General features: G+C 46.4%; 1 protein-coding gene across 6 annotated transcripts in view; it reads left to right on the top strand.

Moving 5' to 3' along the window:
* The window catches only part of CBFA2T2 (CBFA2/RUNX1 partner transcriptional co-repressor 2), a 162,008-nt gene extending 139,651 nt beyond the window's left edge, over positions 1–22,357 (top strand). For 5 of the 6 annotated variants that reach the window (XM_055266462.2, XM_063633745.1, XM_055266464.2 and 2 more), the window contains exons 8-11: positions 230–425; positions 8,121–8,189; positions 12,823–13,013; positions 16,687–22,357. In XM_055266462.2, the coding sequence (XP_055122437.1) occupies positions 230–425; positions 8,121–8,189; positions 12,823–13,013; positions 16,687–16,986 (756 nt within the window). In that variant the 3' untranslated portion in view covers positions 16,987–22,357. The remainder of the gene's footprint in view (positions 1–229; positions 426–8,120; positions 8,190–12,822; positions 13,014–16,686) is intronic. The other variant, XM_055266463.2, reaches the window with a different exon arrangement.
* Positions 22,358–22,444: the final 87 nt, after the last annotated feature.

The raw sequence follows: 22,444 nt of genomic DNA, 5'->3' as shown, positions 1-22,444 counted from the left end.
ACACTGGAAGCCCTGGTAGTTATTGTCCTCGATAGGTATGTCAGCCTCAACACCAATGTCCTTCCTAGCTGATGGAGAAACAGCAATAAAGGGTTTTAAATGTAAACTTGATATTCCTAAACCTGTACTTTAAGGAACCTGAATTCCTCATATTGCATTGGCCTGATTTACAGTGTTGGTTGTTTGAATGTTCTTATCTCATCTCTGCCTGGCCCCCTCTCTGACTCAGGCGCTGAATTGCATTATGGAAATGGTAGAGAAAACAAGGCGCTCCATGGCAGTTCTGCGGCGCTGTCAGGAATCAGATCGTGAAGAACTCAACTACTGGAAAAGACGGTACAATGAAAACACAGAGCTGAGGAAAACGGGGACCGAGTTGGTCTCCAGGCAACACAGTCCTGGGAGTGCAGATTCTCTCAGCAATGGTAAGGGGAGAGTCTATGGGGAACCCAGAATAAATGTCAGCCTTTAGAGCCCACCAATATGTCACAGAAGGCTTTTTCTACTTGACTTTAAAGAAAGGTGGTACTCAATTGTGGATTTAGGGAGACTCAGGTGATTATGAAAAATAAATGAGAAAATATATGAAGCCCCTGGCATGTTTTGGTGGGTGGCACGGGAAGAGGGTTTTTTGTTTTGTATAGATGGGGTCTCGCTGTGTTGCCCAGGCTGGCCTTGGACTCCTGGCCTCAAGCAGTCCTCCTGCCTCACCCTCCCAAAGCACCAGGATTACAGGCCTGAGCCACTGTGCCCAGCCTGGTACCTGGCGTGTTCAAAAAATGTTAATTCTTCTTCGTGGAGAATGAGAATATTTGTGATTTTGTTCTGTCTTTAACTCTCTACATATATGTGTGCGAGGTGTTGGTCAAAGAGTGTTTGGTTGTCAAATTCAGCCTGGCTGGATGTATGTACTAGGCACACTTGTGTCATCACTTTTTTTTTTTTTTTTCTTGAGACGGAGTCTCCCTCTGTCGCCCAGGCTGGAGTGCAGTGGCGCAATCTCAGCTCACTGCAAGCTCCGCCTCCCGGGTTCACGCCATTCTTCTGCCTCAGCCTCTCTGAGTAGCTGGGACTACAGGCGCCCGCCACCACGCCCGGCTAATTTTTTGTATTTTTAGTAGAGACGGGGTTTCACCGTGGTCTCGATCTCCTGACCTCGTGATCTGCCCGCCTTGGCCTCCCAAAGTGCTGGGATTACAAGCGTGAGCCACCGCGCCCAGCCAATGTCATCACTTTTATTTCTCACAGTAGCCCTGAAAGTGTTTACCTTACCTTCCCTCCTCCTGTCCCCAGCCCACCATTCAGGAAAATACCACTCAATCCACCATGGCCCTGGTGGCCTCCTACAAAAGGTTTTACCGTACCATGCTGGGTTGTTTCCCCTTGCCTTTCAGAGTCTGAAGCAGCAGCAATCCAGAGTACATCCAGCAAGCCTCAGTTATTCCCCTCAAAATGTTCCAGCACATTCACCCAGTAACTGAGAAGGTGCCCTATCCAAAGGCATAGCTGAGTGACGGGGCCATCTGTGATCACACTCTTCCCACGCACTCCAAGTTCCCAAATGTTCACCACGGAGAACAAGTCTCTTACGACAGACCTAGCATGTTCCATTGAAGGCAGCTATTAGTCTCTAAAAGACTGTAAGGAAAACTTGAGGCAAAGCCAGAATTAATACAGTATGTACAGTACAGACAGTGGGAGCTAAAGGCTCACCTTTCCCCACCCCACCCACAGCAGCAGCTCTGGAGCCAACCATGGAATTACCACCATTAGGTGGAATATCTAGCACAACAAGGCGTCAGTCAACACATACGTAGAGTTATAGTATGATTTCTTTCGTGAAAACTCCAAAAACAGGCCAGGTGTGGTGGCTCACGCCTGTAATCCCAGCACTTTCAGAGGCTGAGGTGGGCAGATCACAGGGTCAGGACATCAAGACCATCTTGGCTAACACGGTGAAACCCCGTCTCTACTAAAAATACAAAAAATTAGCCAGGCGTGGTGGCGGGCGCCTGTAGTCCCAGCTACTGGGGAGGCTGAGGCAGGAGAATGGCGTGAACCCAGGAGGCAGAGCTTGCAGTGAGCCAAGATGGCGGCACTGCACTCTAGCCTGGGCGACAGAGTGAGACTCCATCTCAAAAAAACAAACAAAAACTCTAAAAATAGACAAAGCTAATCTTCTGGTCTCCCTCACTTTCTGAACATTTGCAGATCCCTGTGCGACTTTCAGACAGGGAGAAAGACTTTTGGAGACTTAGCTAAAGTTTACACCCAAGCCATACCTCATCCATCAGTGAGTCCACATGTGTGCAGGTGAGAAGCATAGAGTACAGAGGGAGCTGCAGTCGTGAGCCAGTGGTTGCTGAGCCAAGATACAGCTCTTGCTGGAGTCATTCAGGCCTTGCTGGAGTCATTTAAACATGGCTATGCATGACCACTACTCACCTTTCTCACCTTTTGCATCAAGGATTAGCTCTGGGGAGCATATTTTCTGATTTGCCTGAGACAGTCCAGTTTATGCCTGTATCCTGTTGTAGTTATTACTAGCATTTCCCTCATTCTCAACAATGAAGGCAATCTGGATGATAAGTTATATTGTCACTCTAGGTTTAGCTCTTAATGGATACATGTTTTCTTCTATCAAGTTTCTGAGAGGACTATCAACCTGATTTAAATAGTATATTTTAGTGTCGTTTATATGTTTATCTCATGTTTATTTCCATGTTTATTACTTGTCCATTTTAGTATAGAATGACAGTATAATTCATATCCTAAATAAATGTACTATGCAAAATGTGAACCAAAACGACTCCAAAAAGTGCCACTGGTCTGATTACATGAGGAGCTTGGGCACAGTTGGCTTCATCAAGAAAGTTTTACTGTGAAATGAGTTCTTTTTTTTGTATGTTTGTTTGTTTGTTTTGAAATGGAGTCTTGCTCTGTTGCCCAGGCTGGAATGCAGTGGCACGTTCTTGGCTCATTGCAACCTCCTGGGTTCAAGCCTTTCTCTTGCCTCAGCCTCCTGAGTAGCTGGGATTACAGGCACCTGCCACCATGCCCAGCTACGTTTTGTATTTTTAGTAGAGATGGGGTTTCACCATGTTGGCCAGGCTGGTCTCGAACTCCTGACCTTGTATGATCCACCCACCTTGGCCTCCCAAAGTGCTGGGATTACAGACATAAGCCACCATGCCCGGCCTGAAATGGGTTCTTAGACACATAGTTGTTTTACATTCTGACATATTTTTATACCAATAATCACACTTTGAGTAGCATTGTCCTATATTGGGTAGTATTCTTAGACATTTCAAAGAATTTCACCAATGACTTTTTTTTTTTTTTTTTTTTTTTTTTTAACAGAGTCTAGCTCTGTCGCCCAGGCTGGAGTGCAGTGGCATGATCTCAGCTCACTGCAACCTCTGCCTTCTGGATTCAAGGGATTCTCCTGCCTCAGCTTTCTGAGTAGCTGGGATTACAAGCGCCTGCCACCACACCCAGCTGATTTTTTTTTTTTTTTTTTTTTTTTATACTTTAGGTTTTAGGGTACATGTGCACAATGTGCAGGTTTGTTACATATGTATCCATGTGCCATGTTGATTTCCTGCACCCATTAACTCGTCATTTAGCATTAGGTATATCTCCTAATGCTGTCCCTCCCCCCTCCCCCAACCCCACAACAGTCCCTGGAGTGTGATGTTCCCCTTCCTGTGTCCATGAGTTCTCATTGTTCAATTCCCACCTATGAGTGAGAACATGTGGTGTTTGGTTTTTTGTCCTTGCGATAGTTTACTGAGAATGATTTTTTTTTTTTTAGTAGAGACAACTGGTCTCCAATTTCTAACCTTGTGATCCAGCCCCCTCGTCCTCCCAAAGTGCTGGGATTACAAGCGTGAGCCACCGTGCCTGGCCTCACCAGTGACTTTTAAATAAGTAATTAGTGTTTTTGTTTGAGACGGAGTCTTGTCTGTCACCCAGGCTGGAATGCAGTGGCACGATCTTGCCTCATTGCTCCCCAGGTTTGAGCAATTCTCCTGCCTTAGCCTCCCGAGTAGCTGAGATTACAGGTGTGCCCTACCACAGCCAGCTAATTTTTGTATTTTTAGTAGAGATGAGGTTTCACCATGTTGGCCAGGCTGGTCTCGAACTCTCAGCCTCAAGTAATCTGCCCGCCTTGGCCTCCCAAAGTGCTGGGATTAATGCCTGGCCAAGTAATTAGTGTTTTTAAAGTCTTGGGTTAGCTGGGTGCAGTGTCTCACGCCTGTAATCCCAGCACTTCGGGAGGCTGAACCAGGTGAATCACATGAAGCCAGGAGTTCGAGACCAGCCTGGCCAACATGTCAAAACCCTGTCTCTACTAAAAATACAAAAAAGTTAGCCAGGCATGGTAGCACATGCCTGTACTCCCACCTACTTGGGAGGCTGAGGCACGAGAATCACTCCAACCTGGGAGGCGGAGGTTGCGTTAAGCCGAGATCACACACTGCACTCCAGCCTAGGCAACAGAATGAGACCCTGTCGCAAAAAAAAAAAAAAAAAAAAAAAAAAATTAAATTAAATAAATAAATACATAAATAAAAGTCTTGGGTTATGCAGAAATCCATGGTGTGGATAGTTATTGAAGTAAAGTGGTTTGGTGATTTGGAGAGAAATTGACTAGAGGCTTTAGATGGCATTATTACTCTTCCCATTTAAATTAATACAATGTAGGTTTCCCTACCTGAAAATTTATGATTCACAATGAGATTTTCACAAACAGATTTTGTTCAGGCAGCAAGGAATGTATTTAGGTGTTATTAAAGGATGCATAAATAAGTGCAAAAACGGTAAGGAAAAGAAGACAATGCTTATCACAGAGATCAAGAGAATGGTTTCCTCTGGCTGTGTGGGTGGAGCGTGCAGAGTTAGTGAGTTCTAGCTACATCTATTCTTGGGACAGGATTGTCAGTCTGGCTAGCATTATTTAAATATTACTATGGCTTGCCATGACTTTCCTCTTAGGGATTTGGGGTTGCTGGTACTGTTCTGTTTCCAGAACTCAGGCTTATGATATTAAATTGTATATTAATATTTTTATTATATTGTATGTTAATATTGTATGAACTGGTCAGCCATCTAATTTTGCAAGTAAAATTTTTTTGTTTGTTTGTTTGTTTTTGTTTGAGACAGAGTCTGGCTCTGTCACGTAGGCTGGAGTACAGTGGTGCAATCTCGGCTCACTGCAACCTCCGCCTTTTGACTTCAAGTGATTCTCGTGCCTTAGCCTCCCAAGTAGCTGGGATTACAGGTGCGTGCCACCATGCCCAGCTAATTTTTATATTTTTAGTAGAGACAGGGTTTCACCATGTTGGTCAGGTCGGTCTCGAACTCCTGACCTGGTGATCCACCCGCCTTGGCCTCCCAAAGTGCTGAGATTACACACATGAGCCACTGCATCTGGCCAAATTTTTAAACAAAGAAAAAAATACTTAATCAGCTATCAGTTTTTCCTCAGAATGGCAGTCAAGCTCACATTCTGGGCCCTTCTGGATGTTATGATTCTGAGACTCAAAAATCTGAATATAGTCCACCTGTGGTGGCTGACGCCAGTAATCCCAGCACTTTAAGAGGCAGAGGCTGGCAAATTGCTTAAACTCAGGAGTTCAAGACCAGCCTGGGCAACATGGTGAAACCCTGTCTCTACAAAAAATATGAAAATTAGCTGATTGTGGTGGTACGTGCCTATAGTCTAGCTACTTGGGAGGCTGAGGTAGGAGGATGGCTTGAGCCCAGGAGGCAGAACTTGCAGTGAGCTGAGTTCATGCCAGTGCACTCCACCTGGGCAATAGAGCAAGACCCTATCTCCAAAAAAAAAAAAAATGAATCTGAATATATATGTTTAATGAGTTCAATAAGCAGGCAAGTTTGGGAAGACTGCCTCTAGTTAAGTCCACATCAAATGGACCTCATTCACTGTCACAGGGCTTCCAGGCAGCTTTTTAGTGACATGTGTGCACAATTAAGGGTGACTACTCTCTAGAGGTAAGCCTCTAATATTGGAGACTGAAATAAACAGAAATGGGAATTAATAGTAGCTCTTCAGGGAAAAGAAAACTACCAATAATGTAGCATTGTTAGTATCTCTGGTGAGAAAAAGAGAAGAACATTAGAAATCTACCCAACTCATATATCCAAATCATGAATTTCAAAAAGAGTGAGCAGAACAAGTAGAGAGGATGGAATAGTTATTGAAATAATTCCAAAAAATTACCAAGACCTGCAAGACAGTTCCAGGTTGAATCAGTCTACCAAGTAGACAACACAGGAAAATAAATAGACTTAGTCATTTAGTATCATTGAAAGTTGGAAGACAATTCTGAAGGAAAATTATTTTAATTTAGAATTCTATACTTAACCAAAACAATTAAGTGTTAGATTAGTAACCTACAATTTTTCAAAAAATGCGCCTCCTGCCTACCCTTTCTCCACGGTATCTGCTGTAGGATATGCCTCAATGCGTGAAAGTAAACCAGAAAATGGGAGACACTGAATTCCTGAAAGAGCATCCAACACAAGAAACGAAGGAAAGGAATCCCTAGGCTGGTGAAGGAGAGCCCCCAAGCATTAGTGGCAAAGCAGGCCTAGACTAAAGCACCCAGTCCACGCTGGAACAGCCCAGAACCTTGCTGGAGATTTCCTTAAGAAAATTAAATTTATAAAAGATTTACACAACAGGAGGAGAATTTGAGATTGAATTGGAAGTAATTACATAGAGCAGCCTGGCACAATGGCTTACAACTGTAATCCTAGCTTTTTGGGAGACTGAGACAGGAAAATTACTTGAGGCCAGGAATCCAAGACCTGCCTGGAAACCCTGAGATAGTGAAACCCTGTCTGTGCAAAAAATTTAGAAGGGAAATTAGGCAGTCATGGTGGTACATGCCTAAAGTCCTAGCTACTCGAGAGGCTGAGGCAGGATGACCTGAGCCCAGGAGCTTGAGGCTGCAGTGAGCTAACGATCAGCTGCATCACTGCACTCTAGCCTGGGTCACAGACAAGACCCTGTCACACACAAAAAAGTAATTCTTAAAAATGCTGCCTTTCCTCCCCCTACATTTTTCCATAGGCTCAATGGTTAGCAATTAATGTATTCTTGTAGAATTTTCTATGTACATATTTAAAGATAATGTTTCCTAATGTTTTATTTTGAAATTTTTGAAACACATAGAAATTTTGAAAGAGACCACCCTGGCCAACATGGTGAAACCCCCCATCTCTACTAAAAATACAAAAAGAATAGCCAGGCAGGGTGGCACACACCTGTACTCCCAGCTACCACTCGGGAGGCTGAGGTAGGAGAATCACTTGAACCCAGGAGGCAGAGGTTGCTGCAGTGAGCCAAGATCGCACCACTGCACTCCAGCCTGGGTGACAGAGTGAGACTCTGTCTCAAAAAACAAACAAACAAACAAACAAAAAATCTGTGTGCACTTATGTTTATACGGTTTATATTTTAGGGGATACTGTACCTTAAAAACCCATGTTTGGCTGGGCGCAGCGGCTCACGCCTGTAATCCCAGCACTTTGGGAGGCCGAGGCGGGTGGATCACAAGGTCAGGAGATTGAGACCATCCTGACTAACATGGTGAAGCCCCATCTCTACTAAAAATACAAAAAATTAGCCGGGCGTGGTGGCGGGCGCCTGTAGTCCCAGCTACTCGGGAGGCTGAGGCAGGAGAATGGCGTGAACCCCGGGGGGCGGAGCCTGCAGTGAGCTAAGATCGCGCCACTGCACTCTAGCCTGGGCGACAGCGAGACTCCGTCTCAAAAAAAAAAAAAAACCCATGTTTATATGGGAAAAAATTAGGACCTAATAGATAAGTAAAAAGAAGAAAGTGAAGATCACTTTTAATCTCACCACTTTGAAATACTGTTAATTTGTTCATTTGATGGGGGTGTGTGTTTTAAAACTAAATATTTACTGTACTATTTTATAATCTGGTTTTTAGCCCTTATATGAGAATTTTTTTATACTAAATGAAATATATGTTTGAGTCTAAGTAGTGAATGAGAAATCTGATCAAAAATAAAACTGCTGATCATAGACAGCTTCTGACCCTATGCTTTTTATGTCTCTTCTGCAGATTCTCAGAGAGAGTTCAGCAGCAGGCCAGGTACAGGATATGTACCTGTGGAGTTTTGGAAAAAAACAGGTATGTGTCTGACTGCTCGTAGGTCATGCATACTCACTAATTTGTGGGAGCAGAGAACAGATAACCGGGCGAATGGTTGGTAACTGGGTCCTTTGGTTGTATAATAACTTGCTCCTCATAGAGCTCTAGGTTCCTGCCTCTCCCACTCTGGCTTGTCCTGCATGTCTCCTGATACCTGTCTTGTTACTTTACAGGTCAGGAGTTTGGAATAGCTCCCTCCAGTCCCTTTCACACTCTTCCCCTGGGTCACGCTGAGGCAATAAGTACCTGTTGACATGCCCTGTTTCTGGGCCTGCAACAGAGTTCATTTTGCCTGATCTCTTCACTGGTGTCTACAATATACTGTGTTCACACTGCTGCCACGTTTGTGCCCAAATTCTGCTCTGGGCACAGCTCTGTAATCCCCCTGTGCTTTTTTTCACCTTCTCTGTGCCTACCATAGTGAAGGCTGTTCTTGGTAGGCCTCCTTTTTTACAAGAATAAAGGAGGGTGGGGACTGCCTATTTTGTAAGTTCGAGGATGAACCTCGCATCACTAATGTCAGCCTTATCCAAATATTGGCATTCTTTCCCTTCTTGCCTCCCCATCCCAGTTTCATTTTTTAAGTCCAATACAACTTTTGGTTTTCTTACTAAGATAAAATTTATTTCTACAAAAATACAATACCTACATTCATAAAGACTCTTTTAAGAGCATCTAGACAGTAGTAAACAAATAAACAAAAGATATGAACAGACACATTATGCTATGAGAAATACAAATAAACATATTGCCGGGCGCGGTGGCTCACGCTTGTAATCCCAGCACTTTGGGAGGCCGAGGCGGGCGGATCACGAGGTCAGGAGATCGAGACCACAGTGAAACCCCGTCTCTACTAAAAATACAAAAAATTAGCCGGGCGTGGTGGCGGGCGCCTGTAGTCCCAGCTACTTGGAGAGGCTGAGGCAGGAGAATGGCGTGAACCTGGGAGGCAGAGCTTGCAGTGAGCCGAGATTGCGCCACTGCACTCCAGCCTGGGTGACAGAGCGAGACTCTGTCTCAAAAAAAAAAAAAAAAAAAAAAAAAAAAAACATATTGCAAAATATTTTTCCTTACTAGTAGTCAGGATAATGTAAGATAAAGCATATCTGATAACCCCTTGTCTTTAACCTCCCGTTATTGACAGTTTTAAAGACCTTGTTGATGACACTCAGTAATTGATCAGAGGCTTATATAAGAAATTAAGTGAGTACCTGCAGATTCTTGGAATCATTCCTCACTTTTCCTTTTTTTTTTTTTGAGATGGAGTTTCGCGCTTGTTGCCCAGGCTGGAGTGCAATGGTGCGATCTCAGCTCACTGCAACTTCCGCCTCCCCGGTTCAAGCTATTCTCCTGCCTCAGCCTCCCAAGTAGCTGGGATTACAGGCATGCACCACCACGCCTGGCTAATTTTGTATTTGTAGTAGAGATGGGGTTTCTCCAGGTTGATCAGGCTGGTCTCGAACTCCCGACCGCAGGTGATCCACCCGCCTTGGCCTCCCAGAGTGCTGGGATTACAGGCGTGAGCCACCACGCCCAGCCTCATTCCTCACTTTCATGCCTTTGAATGTTCCCTTTCAAAAGCAAAGGGTCCAGACTTAAATACAAATTATTAAAGAAGCAACAGTATGGGCGGGGTGGGGTGGCTCACACCTGTAATCCTAGCATTTTGGGAGGCCAAGGTGGGCAGACCCAGCTACTTGGGGTGCTGAGGGGGAAGGATCGCTTGACCATGGGAAGTCAAGGCTGCACTGAGCCCCTGTGCCACTGTACAAAAAAGTATTATTTCACCATTAAAAACAATTTGGGGAAAAACTACATTAACTTGTAAAAATCCTTGCAGTTGAAAATGGGAAAATATAAATTATGTTAACAGAAAGTGGAATAGAATTTTGGGAAATGAAGATAATCATAAGGTGAGAGAACAATTACTATGTACAAGATCTCTTTTTTTTTTTTGAGATGGAGTTTCACTCTTGTTGCCCAGGCTGGAGTGCAATGGTGCAATGTCGGCTTACCACAGCCTCTGCCTCCCAGGTTCAAGCAATTCTCCTGCCTCAGCCTCCTGAGTAGCTGAGATTACAGGCATGCACCACCACGCCCTGCTAATTTTGTATTTTTAGTAGAGACGGGGTTTCTCCATGTTGGTCAGGCTGGTCTCGAACTCCTGACCTCAGGTGATCTGCCTGTCCCGGCCTCCCAAAGTGCTGGGATTACAGGCGTGAGCCACTGCCCCTGGCCTTTTCTTTTCTTTTCTTTTTTTTTTTTTGAGATAGAGTCATGCTCTGTTGCTCAGACTGGAGTGCAGTGGCACAATCTCAGCTCACTGCAACCTCCACCTCCCAGGTTCAAGCAACTCTTCTGCCTTAGTCTTCCAAGTACCTGGGATTACAGGCACCCCCGACCATGCCCGGCTAATTTTTGTATTTTTAGTAGAGATGGGGTTTCACCATATTGGCCAGGCTGGTTTTGAACTCCTGACTTCAGGTGATCCACCCGCCTTGGCCTCCCAAAGTGCTAGGATTACAGGCGTGAGCCTGTAATGTGCCCAGCCACAAGATCTCTTTTAAACTAATGACTTTGATTATTTGGGAGATACCTTTGGTTAACTATGGTTAAGAGCCCAACTTTGGTGTTGGGCCAGCTAGATTTGAGTCCTTGCTCTGCTACAGTGCCATGTGTGACCTTAGATGACCTCCAGTAAGATAGCTAGCCAAACCGAGATGATTACTAATTCATGCTTAAGCTGAGGGGATAAAATGTACCTGAGAGCATTGTTACACTGGCTCAGTAAGAGGCATCTGATAAGAGACTTATGAAAGGTTCTTGGCCTCTAGGGTGAAGATTTTCTTTTCTTAAGAGCCATAAGATGAAAAGTTGTTTCATGGCAGCCTAGAACTCTGTGTTTGAACCTCCGTTGAGCCTGTGCCATGTGCAAGAGGTAAACCGTGAGGGAGTGTCCTTAGGCTTCTGGATTGTCTGGTCCTGTGGACTTATGTAGGGAGCTATGTATTTTGGGACTTCACATTCACATTCTCATTGGGCTGAGGCTCAAACACATGGAATGTGTTATTTTGCAGTGTCTACATTAGGGAAATCAAGCAGGGCATTGGTAATAGGAGAAAGTGATCAGGAACCAGGTAGGATGATGGTAAGTGGACAGGGTTTAAAAACCCAGGGCTTTTGGCAGTCTGCCCAAATCTATGTCTTTAGCCCATGTTTCTCCACCTAGTCTTATTTATTTAATTGCCTCCTGGCCATTTACACCTGGATGCCCCAGAGGCACCTCCGCCTTCTCACTTGCCTCCACGCTAGCTTTGGACTGTCCATTTCATTGCCTAGCTCTACCATTCTTCTCTTTCACCTCCACTTCCAGGCCCTTCAGTGCTCCCAACCTTTTTCTGCCTCATCCCTTCTTCAGTGCCACTTACTCCTGCCTAAATTCAGCCTCTTCTATCAGTTGAATCATTGCACCAGCCTCCCAGTTGCTATCTCTGTTTTTAGTCTTCCTCTTGCATAGAATCCTTTATGGAGTTTCCTTTGAAAATAAAGTCAAGCTGGCTGGGCACGGTGGCTCACGCCTGTAATCCCAGCACTTTGGGAGGCCGAGGTGGGCGGATCACGAGGTCAAGAGATGGAGACCATCCTGGCTAACACGGTGAAACCCTGTCTCTATTAAAAATACAAAAAATTAGCCAGGTGTGGTGGCAGGCACCTGTAGTCCCAGCTACTCAGGAGGCTGAGGCAGGAGAATGGTGTGAACCCGGGAGGCGGAGCTTGCAGTGAGCAGAGATTACGCCACTGCACTCCAGCCTGGGCGATAGAGCGAGACTCCGTCTCAAGAAAAAAACAAAAGAAAATAAGTTCAAGCCGGGGGTGGTGCCTCACCCCTATAACACTTTAACACCAACGCTTTGGGAGGCTGAAGTAGGAGGATCACTTGAGCGCAGGAGTTTGAGACAAGCCTCAGCAACATAGTGAGACATCGTCTCTACAAAAAAATTTAAAAATTAGCCGAGTATGGTGGGACACACCTGTAGTCCTAGCTACTCAGAAGGCTGAAGTGGGAGGATCATGATTCAGAGAGGTCAAGGCCACAGTGTGCTGTGATCGCACCAGTGCACTCCAGCCTGGGCAACAGAGCAAGGCCCTGTGTCAAAAAAAAAAAAAAAGAAAAAGAAGGTCAAATTTCTTAGTTTGGCATGCAAGACTTTTTGCAAAAACTCATTTCCATCTGCCATCTCAAGCAAAACACATGTCTTGATTCTCCCCTGCCCACTGAAGAGCTGATCACTTTTCTCCTTGGAACTCTAGTCTCTTACAATGACATACATGATGGCACCTGAAACACTTTCATACTTGGTCACAAGCAGTCAGGAGAGTGTGGCCTGTGTCTAGTCACTTGCGTCCACAGCCCTAGCTCGTTGCCCACCTCCATCTCGGTACCCAGCCAGCACCTGCATGGATGGACACGTGAGTGTGGAGATCATGTGTTCCTCCCTGTGGAGTTTTAGAAAAGATCATTTTGTGTCAGCTCTCTCCTTACTTAGAATTGCTGTGGGATGGGAGGGAAAAGATTTATCGGCCAGTTGATTTTACTGTCACTTTCTTCTAGAAGAAGCTGTGAATAAGGTGAAAATTCAGGCCATGTCAGAAGTACAGAAGGCCGTCGCTGAGGCAGAGCAGAAAGCCTTTGAAGTGATTGCAACAGAGAGAGCACGAATGGAGCAAACCATAGCGGACGTCAAGCGGCAGGCCGCGGAGGACGCTTTCCTCGTCATCAACGAGCAAGAGGAGTCCACGGAGGTCAGAGCTCTGTGCCCTGGGGGCCGGGGTGAGCGGCTGGAGTGACCATGCCCGCTGCCTTCCTCTCATACGCTGGGCAGGAAGACACAGGCAGTCCACTCTTGAGCTCGATGAGGATAATTTTTATCCAGTGCCAAAAGAGTTTTGGTTCTCACTCTAAGACTCTTTTACATGCCAAGATAGTGAGTTATTACATTGTATTTTTACATACATACACATATATATATATAGAGAGAGAGAGAGGCTCAATATATTGGTTTAAATTTTGAGAATTCACCCTAAAGACAGAGTTTGTATAATTGCACGATGATGATGATGACCGCATTGACGGAGTGGGCTTACTGTGTGCCAGACACCCAGCAAAGTTGTATATTTTCTTTTTGAGTCTCACAATGGCCCTAATTTGCAGATGAGGAGACTGTGGCTCAGGGAATGCAACTGATATACTCCCTTGGTGCTGAAGTCAGGATACAGGAGTACGTAAGAAAGTGCAGGGTCCTATAGCATCTAGGCCTTTTTTTTTTTTTTTTTTTGAGATGGAGTCTCGTTCTGTCCCCCAGGCTGGAGTGCAGTGGTGTAATCTTGGCTCACTGCAAGCTCCACCTCCCGGGTTCACGCCATTCTCGTGCCTCAGCCTCCCGAGTAGCTGGGACTACAGGTGCCCGCCACCACGGCCAACTAATTTTTTGTATTTTTAGTAGAGACGGGGTTTCACCATGTTAGCCAGGATGGTCTCTATCTCCTGACCAGCACCTAGGCTTTTTACAAATAGGATAGCTGGTTTGTAGACTGAAGTAACAGGTTGGGTATATCTGCCTGATTGCCCAGGACCCAGGGCCCAGGGCCCAGAACTTGGTGATGGTTCTATACAGGATGCTTGGGTACTACAGTGAGGAGAAAAATCAACAAACTGAAAAAGTAAACAACCTGTGACAACATGAGAACAGCCCTTTTGAATTTAATGCAGTTTTTCTGTAAATTTCATTTCAGTCATTTTTCAGCTTTAAAACAAGAAACCAGTTTCTTTCTGTAAGTAGGTAGATCTCATCTACTGGATGGGAGACCGGCTGTCTTTGAGACATTCTCTTGAAGTTCAGCACTCACTCTGTCACCGAGGCTGGAGTGCAATGGTGTGGTCTTGGCTCACTGCAACCTCCACCTCTGGGTTCAAGCGATTCTCCCACCTCAGCCTCCCAAGTAGCTTGGACTACAGGTGTGCATCACCATGCCTGGCTAATTTTCGTGTTTTTAATAGAGATGGGCTTTTGCCATGTTGGCCAGGCTAATCTCAAACTCCTAGCCTCAAGTGATCGACCCACCTTGGCCTCCCAAAGTGCTGGGATTACAGATGGGCTTTTTTTTTTTTTTTTAAACAAACAATAGAAATGTTATTTTCTTGTCATTTAAATGGTCCATTTCAGTATCGTACTGTCACACATGGCAATGTGCAGATGAAAATGCCTAAATACCATGTGGCTATCACAGAGGATGTGGTGAAATTCCTCATTATAGCTCTTCAATACAGATACTATGGATTGTGAGAAAATAGTTTCTTTAATCCCCCTCCCTTTTCGTTCTCTCCTCCTCCTTTGTCTTGTGTGTGTGTGTGTGTGTGTGTGGAGAACAGGGTCTCGCTATATTGCCCAGGCAGGTCTTGAACTCCTGGGCTCAAGCTATACTCTCACCTCTGCCTCCCTGAGAGCTGGGATTACAGGCGTGAGCCACCACGTGCAGCCTCTCCTCCTCCTTTTTCTTTAGAATTGTTTTTGAGGCTGGGCGCAGTGGCCAATGCCTGTAATCTCAGCACTTTGGGAGGCCAAGGTAGTAGGAACACTTGAGCTCAGGAGTTCAAGACCAGCCTTGACTAGATGGTGAGACCCCATTTCTGCCAAAAAAAAAAAAATTTTTAAAATTAGCCAGGCATGGTGTCACGCACCTGTAGTGCAGCTACTTTGGAGGCTGGGGCAGGAGGATCGCTTGAGCCCAGGAGGTGCAAGCCTGACCATGATTGTAACACTGCATTCCAGCCTGGGTGGGAGAGCAAGACCCCATCTCTTTAAAGAAAAAGAAGAAAAAAGGTGATGATGATGGCAAGATGAGGGGGAAAAAGAGAATTGTTTTTGAGAGTGATATATCTGTTTCTGTTCTGTATGTTTAATTGTGTATGTATAGCCATCCATATCAGTATCTGTATTTGTCCTTATTTATCTACTTTTATCTCTGTGTTTATCTTTAACTATGTCTGTCTCCAAAGAAAGAGTATAGCTTTTGGCTTAGAGCATAGATCCTGGATCTGGACTGCGTAGATTTAAATCCCAGCTCTCCATTTTGAGAATTGTGCTTTTAAGGAATTGTAATTTTAAATAAGCCACAAAGTAGCCTCCAGATGAGGTGCACACCTGCACCTATCCCTGCAAAATCACTTTCAAAAGCAGGGAAGGGATAGAGGCCCTATCCTTTGGATGAGTTTGCATTGGACCAAAACAGCTGATTCTCGTCCATCAAGAATATTCAGCTAGAATATTCTTGTTGAAATTTAGCAGGTATCCCTGGAGTTTCTTGTTCATCTTGTGAAAGGTGGTTTGGTAAGGGGGAGGAAGGAGGCCAGGACTGGAGGTTAGGAGCCCTGACTTCTAGTCCAAGTTCCCTCTCACACTGGCAGTATACCCTTAAAGGAATCAGTCTCCATCTCTGTTCAATGAGTATAGCAGCTCCTATCCTATTGGTCTGATAGTTATTAGAGAACAGGCACAGGGGCCCATGCCTCTAATTCCAGCTCTTTAAGAGGCCAAGGTGGGAGGGTCCTTTGAGGCCAGGAGTTCAAGACCAGCCTGGGCAATATAAGAAAACTCTGTCTCTACAAAAAATTAAAGAATCAGCCAGGCGTGGTGGCACATGCCTATAGTCCCAGCTACTCAGGAGGCTAAGGTGGGAGTGTGGGAGGATCCCTGGAGCCTAGGAGGTCAAGTCCAACCTGGGCAACATAGCAAGACCCTGTCTCCAAAAGAAAAAACAAAACAGCAGCAGCAGCCTTGGTTGAGTCAGATTATCAGTAAAAACAATGAAGATTATTCTCTAATGAGGGAAGCAATATCAGCTGGGCGCTTGTAATCCTGACACTTCGGGAGGCTGAGACAGGCAGATCACTTGAGCCCAGGAGTTCAAGCCCAGCCTGGCCAACATGGCAAAACCTCGTCTCTATTATATATATATATGTATAATTACAAAAATTAGCCAGGCATGGCATTGGCACATGCAGAAAGGAGTAGGATAAATGTTCGACATGTGGTCTTGGGGGAGACCCTGGCACAGAGTTTGGTTTGGTTTCTGACTATTAAGATGAGTCAAAAGATGAGTCCATGCCTTAAGCAGGAGAGTTGGCCACCTGCCCCAGGCTGGTGCTGTGTAAGGTATGTTCACACACACACCTCATTTCACTGTTCCTGTCATCTTGCAGGGAAGTAGTTTTCTTGTCTTACAGATGAAGGAAACTCAGAAAGGCAGTGTGTATTTTTCATAGTTAAACAGCAGTAGAGGGAGGAGTTGACCACAGGTGTATGTAGTTCCAAAACTGGGGTTCTCTACATGCACCCCTTGCTTTACTGTGCGGGGAATGAATGGCAGGCCTGCCCCTCAATCCCAGCAACCACTAACTGATGCCTGTATCTTGCAGAACTGCTGGAACTGTGGCCGCAAAGCCAGCGAGACATGCAGTGGTTGCAATATTGCGCGATACTGCGGCTCTTTCTGCCAGCACAAGGACTGGGAGCGGCACCACCGCCTCTGTGGTCAGAACCTGCATGGCCAGAGCCCCCACAGCCAGGGCCGGCCGCTGCTTCCTGTAGGCAGGGGCTCCTCTGCCAGGTCCACTGACTGCAGCGTGCCCAGCCCAGCCCTCGACAAGACCTCGGCAACCACATCGCGTTCCTCAACACCTGCTTCTGTGACAGCTATCGACACCAGCGGACTCTGAGCCCCAGACTCTACTTACCCTGATGGCTGCTCAGCACCACAGAGTGCTTGGGCTGAGGGACTGGCTGTTGGAACCTGTGCATGTAGCTGCCGGGTCATCAGCAAGAAATGAAGTGGAGGCAGGAAGAGTCCAAGCCTGAATAATAACGCCCCACAGCCTCTCTGGGCACTTGCTGTCTGTGGAGCCAGTGTGCCATTCTCTGCACATGGGCAGCCGGCCCGAGCTGCCTCCTCCATGGCTTTCTTGGTTTGTTCCTCTCTCCACTGAAGCTGACTCAGCCAGCCCCTTTTCAATGTAGACCACCAGCTCCCCTCCCCGAGATAGCAGACTGTCCAATGTGCTCAGCCAGGCTGGAGGCGGCAGGCAGCAGGCTGTGGAGGAGGCCCCTCGGTCAGGGAGCGGCCTGCTTCACCCCTGAATAGCTCCTTCGGCCCCATCTCCACCCTCAGCAGATGACACTGATTGGCCCCACGGGGACTTGGGTAAGCAACAGGTGGCATTCAGGACTCTTCTCAACCCTGCTGTTCAGACTTGTTAAGATCTCAGAGTCCACAGGAAAGAAGTCACTGTTGCAATAAAAGCACCCGTAGTAGCAAAAACATAAACAAATAAAACTTCCCCCACGTCACAGATTATTTTGGACAAGATTTTCCAACCTTGCTGGCTACTTTAGTTTGGGACCCGTTTTTTTTCTCATTTGATTTTGCTTGTGCAGAAAATAGTTTCCAGCACATGGATTGATCTGAGAGAGAATGAGGCTCAGTTGTGGATAGTCTGTTCCCTCTGAGCATGTTGGCCAAACTAGTATCGTCAAATTATTGAGCGGATCATCTCTTGGAAATGCAGAACTTCCTCCACCACTTGGCTATTTGCACAGTCACCTTGTTCTGTGTCCTTTTATCTCTCAGACCACACACATCTGGAATTCTGTGGGCATCTTCTGCCCATGGGCTCCATTTGGCACCTGCTGAGCCACAGTTGTCCTGCTGGACATGCTGTGGCAGGTTGGTAGGACTTGCCCCCACTGGTCAAGGCCTGGTCTCATCTGAAAAGCCCTCCTGGACCTCAAAGAATTCTTCAGACCTCATAGTTACAGGTCATTATATCTACTATGTTGATTTATCATCAGGCACACAACTTCTGTTTCCTTCTCTTGTGTTATCTGATAGCGTCCCTCCTTGAGCTCATCAGAAAGGTTTTATGAAATGTGAGAACCATTTTGGGAAAAGCTGATCAATTTTTCTTCCTAGCTTCCCATTTTCAAATGGGACATCACCTATATCCCTTTCAGAATGTTAGGAACTGCCTCTCACATTCTTCCCTGTCTTTTTGGGTTTTGTTTTTTGTTGTTGTGGTGGTTTTTTAACACAAAGTCTCACTGTCACCCAGGCTGGAGTGGAGTGGCATGATCTTGGCTCACTGCAACCTCTGCCTTCCAGGTTCAAGCAATTCTCCTGCCTCAGCCTCCCGAGTAGCTGAGATTACAGGCGCCCACCACCACGCCCAACTAATTTTTGTATTTTTAGTAGAGACAGGGTTTCACCATGTTGGCCAGGCTGATCTCAAACTCCTGACCTCAGGTGACCTGCCTTGGCCTCCCAAAGTGCAGGGATTACAAGCTTGAGCCACCATGCCCTGCCTGTCTTTTTGCTTTTGATGGGAGTCTGAGGACCCCTCCTGCTCTCCATCTTTGAGCCTCTAGCATTCTCTCACACCCAGAAATCAGTTGGAGTAAGTTTGATTGGCCCTGCTTCAGCTGGCCTTTGAAGCACAAGTTTAAATCTCCACCTTCTGTGCACTGACCAGAGTCTAAAATAAAAGCTGTCAGTACCATAAAGGAAAAGGGATCCACACAGGTAGCCTTGTCCTTGCATACAGTTACATCTTACTTTAAGAATTTCAAGTCCTGGCTGGGCGCAGTGGCTCACTCTTGTAATCCCAGCACTTTGAGAGACTGAGGCAGGCAGATCACTTGAGGTCAGGAATTCAAGACCAACCTGGCCAACATGGTGAAACCCTGTCTCTACTAAAAAAAAAAAAAAAAAAAAAAAAAAAATACAAAAATTAGCCGGGCGTGGTGGCACACACCTGTGATCCTAGCTACTCAGGAGGCTGAGGCAGGAGAATCTTTTGAACCTGTGAGCCAGAGGTCGTAGTGAGCCGAGATTCCACCACTGCACTCCAGCCTGGGCAACAGAGCAAGACCCCTTCTCAAACAAAAAACAAAATTAAAGAATTTCAAGTCCCTAATTTACTCTAACCAAGCATTTTCAGTATTACAAAGAAACCTAGTGCACTACACCTTTAAAATGCCTAGATTTCCATTGCCTAAAGTAAGGTGTGACCAGTGAAAGAACAGCAGAGAATCATGTTCCTTTGCTATGGAACACATAAGCCCCACAGTTTTCCAGTCAGCCTAATACATGGGTATCCCCTACCCCCATCTGCCTCCTTAAGCCACAGTCCTTGGTGGGGAACTCTGACTAAGGTGGATGGAGTCAGTACCCCGGACAGGGCCATATTTGTATGAGACATGGCTGTCTCACAAGGAGGTCACAGAGCCTCTATGCCAGCTTACTGGTTTTTCATGGATTTGCTGGATTAACACCTTAAGCAGGTTTTTTTGTTGTTATTTTGTTTGTTTGTTTTGAGACGGGAGTTTCTCTCTTGTCTCCCAGGCTGGAGTTCAGTGGCGCAATCTCGGCTCACCGCAACCTCTGCCTCCCAGGTTCAAGCGAGTCTCCTGCCTCAGCCTTCTGAGTAGCTGGGATTACAGGCACCTGCCACCACGCCCAGCTAATTTTGTATTTTTAGTAGAGACGGGGTTTCTCCATGTTGGTCAGGCTGGTCTCAAACTCCCGACCTCAGGTGATCCTCCCAACTCGGCCTCCCAAAGTGCCAGGATTACAGGCATGAGCCACTGTGTCCAGTCTTAAGCAGGTTTTTAAAATCTCCAGTGGCCATAAAACTAGCCAGGGTAGCTCATGCTTTTACTGGTTGGAATAAGGAGCCAAAACCACCAAAATAATAATATTTATTAGGGCCCGATGCTCATTTCTGTGGCTAAGGCTTAGGTTTGGTGTGCAGAGCCTGGCCTACTTCTGTGGGCTGTGGTTTGATTGGCCCTGTGACGGTTTCATTTTCTGAATCTTTGTAATGCTTTTCCACCCTGCTCATGTGCTGCCCAGAGGCTGATCTGCAAACCTGGGCAGTATTCCACACAAGCTCAGTTTGCAAACCTTTTGCTGTGTTAATTCTGGTCAGTTTCACACAGAAGTCACGAGGGCCTCTGCCCAGGACCTTCTATTCGCATTTCAAGAATCCCTTTCTGAAATTCTCCAACTCTCTGGTCAGGAGGAGCAGCACCATTGGGGCGGGGTGGGCAGCTAGAGATGCAGGAGCGAATCCAGGTTCCTTGTGTGGTTCCCAGCCTCTGCTGACAGCACCTCAGCTACCAGGTGGGGAGTGGAAATTCAGGCTGCTTAGAGGACTGACCTCTACAGTTAATATTTGCATAAAAGGCAAAGAGGGGCTGGCATGGTGGTACAGAAGGTATCAGTCAAGCGCAGGCTCTTCAGAAACCAAAAAGCAGATGCAACATGTGACTGGCCATCAGCCAGACATGTCTAGGGTGAGACCAGTGCTCAGCACCACCTGCCAAGAAACACTGATGAGTTGTGGGACGCTATGGTCGGCCAAGTGAGGAATGATTGCAGGGACCAGAGAAGACCAAAGATGCCAGATGTCCCCAGAGTTTCTTGGCTGGGTTTCACGTCTTTGCTTGTCCTTTTTGTTCCCACTTGCCTGCACTGTGCCTGACTCCATCCAGTGGGGAAGGTGACTCAAGAAGTTGTTTAAGCCTAGGCCTAGGCAGTCCACCTCGGGAAGTGGGGGGCACTCCACACTGGGGGGCCCTGCAGCTCCAGGGCTGGTGCTCTAGCAGATGCGCTCAGGCACGGTTGGGTGACCGTGGGGTCACCGATTGGGTAGATTATTTCTAGGGCAGTGCCAGGTTAGAAATGTATGTCTGGAAACAGGACACATCTTCCCACAAGTCCACACCTGGCGTCGACTGCTGCCCACTCTCTGCAGCTTGGATCTCCTTTGCCCATTTGGGCCAGAAGGTCACCAGGAGTTCATCACTGCTTGGTGTCAACTTGACATCTTCAGCTTCCAGACAGAAAATCCATGCTTTACTTTGTACAGCCCTGTCCCAGAGTTAGTAAGCCTCGGCTTGTCACCTGCTTGCGAAGGGTATAGACATCGTTCTGGGTAGTTCTAGAGGATATCGCAACAAGTGCGTTTGAAGGTTCAGCACAGCTGGAATTGTACGGTAGTGAGCTCTTCAAAATGAAAACAGAATGGCCGGATGGCCATCTGTCCTGGAAACTGTAGAACTGAATAAATCACTGAAAATAGAACACTTCATGGAGGCTTTCTTCAGAACTGAACTAGAAACAAGATTTCCAGGCTCCCAGGTCAGTAGACCAAACCAACTTCCTTAGATTTTTTTTTTTAAAGCTGTTTGCAGAAAACTGGGTGGTAGCATGTCTGAACCAAATGGAAGAATAGCCAGCGGAGCATCGACTGTTCCAGCACGGGCCAGATGGCCAGCTGTCGAGAGCAGCCCTGCGCAGACTGCGGTGGCGGCTGTGCCAGCGGCTCCGCAGGGCCCTTACAACTCTGGAGTGTCTGTGGTTCTTGTGAAACCAAAACGTTGACTGCCTGCCTCTTTCCTCGGGCATCGACGTGCTCATTTCCAAAGATGATGGTGCAGGTGACCTTTTCCATCGTGAGCCAGGAGAAGGTTAGGAGGCCTGAGGGGCGGGCCTTGCGTCCCCTCCTCCCCCTCCACAGCCCCCGAGGTGGAGCTTCCCTCACAGACCCATTTGGTCGAGCCTACGGCTGCCCAGTGTACACTCAGTGATGCGTATACCAAATAGGGCATGTGCGCTGGTGTCTGTTGGGGACAGCCCCATCCCTACCTTGGAGTCGGCAGAGAAGCAGCAATAAGCATTAGGCGAATGAGTGAAAGGGCTGCTGTGCCAAGAGGCCTTCAGTCCCCTTAACGTGGCTTTCCAACTTCCTCACGAGGCTCCAAAGGCTCCACTCCCAAAAGAAAGCCAATAATGTAAATAAATAGAAAACGAAGCCTCCACGCGTGGTTTTTAAAGGGGGATGATGAATGTGAAGCCACCCACAGAATGCGTTAGAGTCTGGTTTTTCTGTGCTTTGTCATTTTACTCTGATAGGAACTTTTGTTACCTAACTGTGCATAACTTATTTAATGTACTGTATAAATGAACCAAAACTGTTAAATATGTATTTAGTTTGTTCTACTTAAAGTAGTCAATAAAAAGGCTATATTCCTTTTCTGCCTCAAGCTGCAATGGGACCGGGAGGAAAGGTGGTCCCTACACTAGGAAGAGTCCCCTCACCCTAATTCCCAAATCCTTGA

Source organism: Symphalangus syndactylus, chromosome 24, assembly GCF_028878055.3.
Source record: "Symphalangus syndactylus isolate Jambi chromosome 24, NHGRI_mSymSyn1-v2.1_pri, whole genome shotgun sequence".
Classification (NCBI taxonomy): domain Eukaryota; kingdom Metazoa; phylum Chordata; class Mammalia; order Primates; family Hylobatidae; genus Symphalangus; species Symphalangus syndactylus.
Note: the sequence above shows the minus strand (reverse complement) of the source record. Positions and strands in the feature narration are given on the sequence as shown.